The 9,136-nt window shown below is 41.8% G+C and overlaps 1 protein-coding gene across 1 annotated transcript in view; it reads left to right on the top strand.

Annotated features, from left to right (window-relative positions):
- The window catches only part of NF1 (neurofibromin 1), a 132,948-nt gene that overhangs the window by 117,053 nt on the left and 6,759 nt on the right, over nt 1–9,136 (top strand). The window contains exon 58 of the mRNA XM_025210962.1: nt 2,753–2,803. Coding sequence (XP_025066747.1) covers nt 2,753–2,803 — 51 coding nt within the window. The remainder of the gene's footprint in view (nt 1–2,752; nt 2,804–9,136) is intronic.

Here is a 9,136-nt window from a genome sequence, read left to right as displayed (position 1 = left end):
CCCATGCCCTCCCATGTTGCGCACAGTAGCAGGTACTGCCCCCCTCTCCGCGTGCCCCCCAGACAAGCCACGGCTCCGTCCTGTGCCCCACTCTGCCCTGGCTGGGCAGCCACAGCCCCACTCCCTCCCTCACTGCGGGGACCTTGATCTGCCACCCCGTGCCCTTTCCCTCCCCTTCCACCACAACAGACTTACCAGCTGCACACAGCTCTTCAAGTTGCTGGGCTGTGCTCCTCGCCGCCTACCTGCTGTGCTGCTGCTGCACGCCTGCACAGGCATTTGTTAGCCAAATTATCAGCCACATCAGGCCAGTTTCCGATACAGTACATTTTCTTTATATCGGTGCCGATCTGATATCGGACCATTGTATTGGTGCACCTCTAGCTTTCACTTAAATAGAATTAGTAAAAATTAAGTAACTAAAAAAAAATCAAGTGGCTGGTGTCTGTCTTTTTGCATTTGTCAGTATTATAAATGTTTTGTTTGTAATAATGAAGACTGCTTAATGAAGTGCAAGGTTAGAGATTGTGAAGCGTCTGCTTTGCGGTCACCAGGCGCTGGAAGTACAGCTTGTTGGAGCAGACTCAAGTAATAGAGTCCACTGGAGCATGGCAATTACTGTGCTCCAGCAGACTCCTGCGTCACGTGTATCAGCATCCCCACGCTGTAAAAATGGCAGCGAGGGCACTTTAATGAAAGCTCACTCAATGAGCTTTAGTTAAAGCGCCCCCACCACCATATTTCAGCGTGGGGATGCTGATGCACGTGATGCCTGGGCTGCTTTAATTAGAGCAGCTCTCAGAGCCGCTCTAATTAAAGCACTGCGCCTTCCCCCTCTTCACTCCCAGAGCACGTGTATAAATGACCTGAATGTTAGTGCTGTAGAAGCTAGTAAGAGGTGACCTAGAGCTCTCCATTTTAGCATTTAGCATCTGTTGATGTTAAAAACTTAAAGGAGGCAGAAGAGAAAAATGAAGTTTTCAGCCTGAAAGGGAAGCTGTATCTGGGTTTGAACACACAGAATATATTTTCACCAGGGTAAAATCAAGAGAGTAGACAGAAGACAAATGTAATGTACACAAAGCCAATTCAAATTCTGGGGTAAAACTTCATCTCTTTAAATTGTGCTCTTGCACGGGTGAATCTCCATAGCTTATTCCCACTGTAGGCATTTCCTCAAGGCAAGCAGGATGGTTCTTGCTTCCCATATCACCTACTGGGAAGGCACTGTAATAGCTACTTACTGTTTGCAGCTTCCCTTATGTATGTGTCTGCTGATCTGCTTCATATCCTGGGATAGTTTACATCAGGGTACAAATCTAAGTTATGCTAACATAAGTGTCTTATGTGCCCAGGCCTCTCAATTCTTATATTCCTCATACAACTTACAGAACTGATTTGTATTTTTTGGCTTTGTGTTATATGGATGAGTAATTAAATAATTACTACATAACATCCCGATTTAAAAAAAAAAAAAAAAAAGTAAGTCCTTCCATTAAATCCATCACCCAAAAAAATTATTTTCCTAGAAGCTCTATCTATAGTAACTAAGCTTTTTTTTTTGTAGATAACTACATGATGCAGAAGATGATACGTTTTAATTTTTTTAAACTTATTTTCAGAACTTTTCAAATACATGCACCAAATGAGAGGAATACAGAAGGATACATCACGTCATCTATTAAGAACATAGGTATAAATCGTAACTTAATCTAGGCAAAAGCTTTCCTAAGTTATCAATGATTCCTGTCCAACACACCTTGAAGGGCTGATGTTCAGAGGGAAGGTGCTCGATGCTTTCTGATAATCAGCCCTCAAATGTGTCTCAAATCAGGCACCTAAAAATGAAAGCACCCCCAAAATCATCAGTAACTTATGAAAGTCTTGCTCTGTGTCCTTAACTGAAATGTTCTTCTCTCCCTTCTCTTTACCTTTATTTCTCACTAGCATCTTGCTGCTTTCCTGGAATGTACCTGCTGCATTCTGGCAATGGAAGGGAAGGAGGTTAAGAATTAAAGCAATGGTTCTCCAGCTTTCTCGCATTGTGGACCAATTCATAAAGCATAGATCCTTCTTTAGTCCACCCCTCCCCTCTCCCTCATTTTTCCACTGTTCAAGCTCGGGCTGCCAACAAGTCTTCACTGGTTTATAGTGTGATGGTAAACCTGAACAGCTTTGGGTGTTTTTAGTTAGAACCTGTCTTTCATTGATCCGCTTTGTCACCATTGTCTGCAACTAAGGATGCATTTTGAGTTGTATTGGAGGCTTAGCTTATCGGGGAAGTCAGATCCTTGCCGTGCACATCTGCTCATTCCTCCTACTGGGTCTGTTGGGATGCAAGTAGGCATCTATCAAGATGAAATGCCACAGTATGGGATCTGAGGTGACCATACAATCTTTTTTTAAGAGGCGCAGCAGCCACAGGACCGCAAGGTAAAGCAAGACCGCCACTGTGATCCACATGCTATAGAACCACTGACCTAGAAAATCAACTTTGGGCAATACCAGTGTTCCCATATCACAGCAAATTAAGTAAATGTAGCGCTGACCACTGATTTATACAAATGAGTTTTCAGTATGGTAACAAAGTATATTGAAAGTTGCAGGTATTAGAAATTTTCCATTTTCTGCCTTTGGAAATGGGAGAACTAGGCAAAACCATTGTTTATAAATGTTTTGTCTGTCATATTCTTTTTTCTTATCATGGACATTATTCACTTATGTTTTTTTCTTTCATTCTGTGTCTGTGAAGCTTCTCTGCCTTGCTCTAAATCAGCAGTTTTCATGCAGCTTCCTCATCAAGGTACTCTCTACTTTCATCCTATTTGCACGAGATACTGCTTGATCTGCATTAGAGTTGGGCTCATGGCATGAGAAGTCATTTACTAATCTCTTTAAACACAGGAATGACTCCAGAGTACTTGTAAGTAAGTGCCAATCTGTTGCATTTCTTGTCAAGTAAAGAGCAAATGATAATATTTAGAATGCAGCAAGTGGGATTGCAAGCCCCATCCTTACGAGGGAAGGCAGTTTTGAGAATGGAGAAGTTGGCACCTTGATATCAAAGGGCAAGCTATGAAGGTATTCTGTTGCAGCTGCCAGGCAAAGAATAGAGGGGGAGAAATGTTTCATTTGAATTAGTAGGCAATCAGTTTTGACTGTTAATAATTAAAGGACTTGGGTTGCCTTTTTTGAAAGAGTCGTTTTACAACTTCAGCTCATGCATAGAGAAATACAGAAGAAATGCAGAGAATGGTTTTGGGGTGGTTGTTTTTTTGTCTCGGCCATTTGGGCTGCTTCCTCATTTTCACTGTATTTGGTGAATCTGAACTGTGGAGTTTCTGCAATTCTTTATGTGAAGTGGAAGTATGAAATAAACCACAACTGACATAAAGAATCAAATGCATTTACTTGAGTTTAGAAATAGCCCTATAACGTTGTAAAATAGTGGGGCTGATTCTGCACTCACGCGCGAAAATGAGAGAATCCGCTGTGTCTAGTCAGAACAAGAGGCCGGTTTCCCCACTGTGAAACAGAAAACAGTAGGAGGTCTGTGGTTTGTAGTAAAAATGGTTTTACAACTTTTTATTCAGTCAGTAAATTGTCACTTGGTTTTGCCTTCCATAATCGGGTAACAATATAATCTGAAGCTCTATTAACATATCGTTTTCCCCCACTTGTTCTAGTTTTTGCTTTAGGCCACACTTTAGCTGCTAACATTACAATCATTCTCTGCGCAGCGTTCATTCCAGTGCTGACCACTTACCATGATTGCTCTTGAGAGTACTTTATGAACATACCATACTTGATGCATTCATTTTGCTACAGAAATAACGAGGCAGAAACTCCGTTACACCAAGACATTTGTACGGGAACGATTTTTCAGTCAAAATAAACTGGCTTCAGTATAAAATTAGTCATTGACTAGAGTCTGTTTGCATTGAAATGATGTTTCAGCTCTGGTGATTTTGTCTTAGGGTGTTAGCAATAATGACTCGTAATCCGTGGTCTCTTCTGTGTGGACCATATTCAGAAGTGCTTGCCTTAAGGGTTGTATTGTTCTGGCATAAAACGTTAAGCATTTACCATTAACTTATTGCAGCTGAAAGAATGTAGAGAGGATATAATGCCGCTTAGAAAAGCTTATACATTTGAACTTAAATCCTATTGATGGTTTCATCCTGATACGCTACCCTCTGAGCCTTGTCCCTCCTTTGCACTGTGTGAGTGCAGTTCTAATAAAGGTTTTGAGACATTGAGTACTTGGCACAAACCACATAAGATGCATTGAAATTTCCTCTTCTAATAACCTTTCTTCTCGGGCACTCACCGTGGTCTTTAAAAGAAGTTGTGACTTACAAGAATTTAAGTAATGTTTTAATTGCTGTTTGTCATCACTCAAAAAAGCAGTTCATTCTTAAAGTGCATGTTCCTATCAATTCTACTTCTGGCGGGCATGTGCCCCAACCCAAGCCCATGAGATCCAGATTTTTTCACCTGTGCCCTGGATGCGATTTGTACCCCTGAGGCTGTAGTTGGAGGGGGTGGGGACTGTGTGCAGAAAGGGAGTGTGTGTGGTACCTTTCACATTTTATACATTAGTTCTGTAATGTTCACATCTGATTCATAGGCTTGCAAATATGAAGTGCTTTTTCCTTTTACAACAAAGGGAGGGGTCTGTTTCCCTTTCAGGCAGACCTGATACAGCACCAGTAACATTTTCAATCATCTTGTTTGACATGCTTTTGTTGACAGTATATGAAGTCTCTGGTTATTTCTGGCCAAGCTGAGAGATTGATTTTGAGTCCAGTTACTTCCTTGCTTGGGGGTGGTTATAGAGAAATTAGTATTTTATGAAAGGTGCTGGGGTGAAGTCATGAGTCTGTCACGCAGTACAGTACAACTAACAGCAATACAGATGTTTCTCAAGTTACCCCACCCCAGTACCTTGTCCCTAACCTGGAAGAGCTGCTTTGAAGAGGAATAAGGAGCATACTTCGCTCAAGACCCCTGGCCTCTGTTGACATTCCCTTAACCATTTTGATGCGTGCACCTTTCAGCAGTGAGCACTTGTCTGTAAGAACTGGACTGATGTCTTTCATTTCATGTGGGCTACCAAACAGGGTAGGAGTCATACCAGCCACATGTTATGGTAAGAAATGTTACCCAGTCCCCTGAGCCATCCATTCCCTGGGACTTGTCATGGCCCATTTTTATGCTGGGGGATTTTCAGCAACTCTTTGTACAACGAATAGACATTGAATGCAAAATAAGGAAGCTAAGCATGCAAGCTGAGGAAGTACGGGTTGGATGAATGGACTGTAAGGTGGATAGAAAACTGGTTGGATCGTCAGGCTTAAAGCGGGTAGCAATCAATGGCTCAATGTCTAGTTGGCAGTGGGTATCAAGTGGATTGCCCCAGGGGTCAGTCCTGGGGCCAGTTTTGTTTAGTGACCCGGAAGATGGGATGGGGTGGACCCTTAGTGCGTTTGTGGATGACATCGAGGTGGGAGGAGTAGTAGATATGCTGGAGAGCGAGGCTAAGATTTAGGGAGGCCTTGACAAATTGGAGGATTGGACCAAAAGAAATGTCATGAAGTTCCTTCCATTGGGACAAGTGCAAAGTCCTGCACTTAGGACAGAGCAATCCCATGCACCGGTACAGGCTGGGGGCTGACTGGCTGGGCAGCAGCTCTGCAGAAAAGGACCTGGGGGTTACAGTGGACAATATGCTGAATATGAGCCAGCAGTGTAGCCTCATTGCAAAGAAGGCTCACAGTGTACTGGGCTGCGTTAGTAGGAGGGTTGCCAGAAAATCGAGGGAAGTGATTATTCCACTCTATTTGGCACTGGTGAGGCCACATCTGAAGTACTGTGTCCAGTTTTGGGTCCCCCACTGGGGAAAGGATGTGGACAAATTGGAGAGTCCAGGAGGGCAATGAAAATGGTAAGGATGACTTGTGAGGAGAGACTGAGGGAACTGGGCTATTTAGTCTAGAGAAGAGAAGACCGAGGTGGGATTTAACTGTAGCCACTTGAAGGGCGGTTCCAAAGGGGATGGATCTGGACTGGTCTCAGTGGTGGCAGATGACAGAACAAGGAGCAACGGTCTCAATTTGCAGCAAGGGAAGTTTAGGTTAGAGTTTAGGGCAAACTTTCTCACTAGGAGGGTAATGAAGCCCTGGAACATGGTGCCCGGAGCGGTGGTGGAGTCTCCATCCTTGGAGGTTTTTAAGACCCCACTAGACAAAGCCTTGGCTGGGATGATCTAGTTGGGGATAGTTTTGCTTTGAGCAGGGAGTTGGATTAGATGATATGAGGTCCCTGCCAACTGTAAATTTGGATGATTCTGTGATTCTATATTTGGAATACAAATATGTATAACCTTTCAGCTCTGACCTTTAAAATGCAAATCAGACCAAATTTGTTGAATTCACTATGGTTTGCCTACTCCCTGTACTACACAGTACAGGCAACCCCTGCTTAACACTGTTTCACTTAGCGCTATTTCGCTATAACGCTCATTTGAAATTGATACCTGATTTCACTTAGCGCTCAGCGAGTTCTGTTTTAACGCTCGCGGTCGCCATCCTGGGTCATTAAAAACAATTGCATTCGCCCTCCTGGGTTGTCAGATACTTTTGGTTTCACTCAACGCTCATTTTTTCAGGAACCAATTAAGAGCGCTAAGCGGGGGTTGCCTGTACCTGATATGGAACATGATGCAGATGAGAAGTTACGATGTGCAGATCTGTGCACGATTAGCAGAGATCCTGGTTTCCTCTGAGTAAAATAAATAAATAAATCCTCCATTTTCTGATTTAAAAAAAGAACCCAAAATCCATATTTTTCTGTGATTATAAATAGATATATCTATATCCATAAGATTCTTTCAGGGGTGCCATGGAGCGGCCAAGCAATATTAGCACGGTTAAGTGTGGAAACACGTCCATGTAGTTTACAAGATAAGCCCGGAGATTTCAAATGGGAATTCATAGTGGTAAAACTATTCTGTGGTCTTTCTCTGAGGTCTTGGCAACAAAAGAATTGATCTAGTATTTTTCTGTAATTAAAAAAAAAAAAGCGACAACTAAGAGCTGGCATTTTTTGAGAGGTGCCTCAAGTCTAATAAGGGATTCCTCGAGTCTATCGAGGTTGAGAACCACTGTTAATCGGCTGCATAAACTTCTTTTTGCCTCAGCTGTTCACCGGCCCATGTAGTGCTGACCTACCTACCAGGTGAGTCCAGTGTTCCCGGGGACTAAAACTCAGCCTAATTCCATGCCCAAATTCTGCAGAGGATCTTTAACATTTCTGGTACTTATTGCTAAGAATTTGAGGGCAGAATTATTAGGAGTAATTTCATTGCAGCTGGGCAGTGTTGCTAAAAGCAGTGATTTTTGACTCTTGAAAATGCCTTTGTTACTATTTATATTTCAGTTTTGACTAGATCCCGGTTGTGCTAGGAGCTGTGCATTCACATAATAGGCTACGTGTCCCTGCCCTGAAGGACTAACAGTGTTCAAGTATTATCTGTATATTATGGGTGAGGAACAGGCACAAAGAAATCGATTGACTGACTTGCCTGGCAAAGCCAGGAACTGAAGCCCCATCTTCAGTCTTCATACACTGTTTTAAACACTGAACCATCTTTCCTCCACTGAAATGTCAGCTCCCATTTTGTTCAAAACCAGCAAGAATGTAAATGTCCATCTCTTCCTTCAGCGAAGAGGGATTTCAGTAAAAGTCCTTGAATGAAATTCCCTTCAGTCCACTGTATCCACTTCACATTCAGAAGCGAACTCAAGAAAAAATGTTCATCTTAGTGTTATGATTCAGTTCATATACAAAAGAAATTTGAACAGAAGTCACTTGAAATGATTGTGGGCTCAGAGGCTGGATATGTTTTCAAGTAAGGATAGAAAATGTGGTACTCACAGTATACTGGTTTTATCTCTGAATGTATGCTTTTTAATATAGATCAGAAACAGAAGGTAGTTGTTCGTATTCTCCCTCTAGGACCCCCAAGACCTGAGCCTCATACAGAGAAAAGAAGCTTACTGCAGTGTGTGCACATTATTTAAATAGTGTGTTACCGTAACATTTTGGGTTAGTTGAAACAAAAAAAAAATAGTGGATACTAGAGAGATGGCTGTAATCCAGGTCTATATTTCCTGCAGTGAAACACTGATTTCAGTTTAGAAAATGCTTTACTGGACTCAGTGCAAGTGTCCGCATATTTTCATTTGGTGGTGGTGAAGGCATATTGGATTTAAACATGCCAGGACATTCCTAGAGGCTTGTTTATTTCGATTAGTGGGTCTTTTGGGTTTTTTTGTTTCTTTTTAATATCTTTTGACCTTGGACGGTCTTTTGGGTTTTTTTGTTTCTTTTTAATTACTTTTGCCCTTGGCCAGCCATTAAACGCATAGCAAATATCATGGTGTTTTGGTTTTAAAGGCTGTTTTCACAAGTTGTAATTAATGTTGGGAAGTATATGATGATTGTATGTATAATTATGGCAGTTTAGAATCTGGATGTGTTGTCATCCCTTTCTACATGCTTTGTGAAAACATCAAATCTCATCCTGAATGCAGTTTTTCGTACTTTGCAAACTTGTATCTAGTGTATTCTTCCTTTGCAAGAGTTCACGGTTCATGAGCTTTACATACATCTCTTTTTTACTAAATCAGTAGATTATACATAATTTTAAAATACGTCCACTATCTTACCAGTTCCTCACCAAAATGTAAGTGTTTAAGTTTTACCCCAGAGCAGTGTAACCATATTTTTATGGTAAGGGGCTGCGTTTCTGTGTAGTGACTTGAACTTAAGTGTTAAACATTACGCGATCTCAAGATTTCTCCCATTGTGCAGGATTTTTTTATAACTGAACTGTTATCCATTAAAATTAGTCCTGCAGTGGAGTTGGATTTTAAATTAAAGGCTGTTTTCACTAAGCATTTTCTGCTTAGGTGGATAGTCGCATCCTTAATTCCCATCTCCCACCATCACCCCAGTAACACCAAGTATATTGAGCTTATGTCCTGAATTGAAGTGCAGCCCATGTCTGCAGTCGACATAAAAATGACCTCATCGTTTGGTGGCAAAACAGAGCTGGCAATGCCAACGGTGC

The sequence above is a fragment of the Alligator sinensis genome, unplaced genomic scaffold (assembly GCF_000455745.1).
Source record: "Alligator sinensis unplaced genomic scaffold, ASM45574v1 scaffold118_1, whole genome shotgun sequence".
Lineage (NCBI taxonomy): Eukaryota > Metazoa > Chordata > Crocodylia > Alligatoridae > Alligator > Alligator sinensis.
The sequence above is the reverse complement of the archived record's forward strand: the minus strand, read 5'-3'. Positions and strand labels throughout refer to the sequence as shown.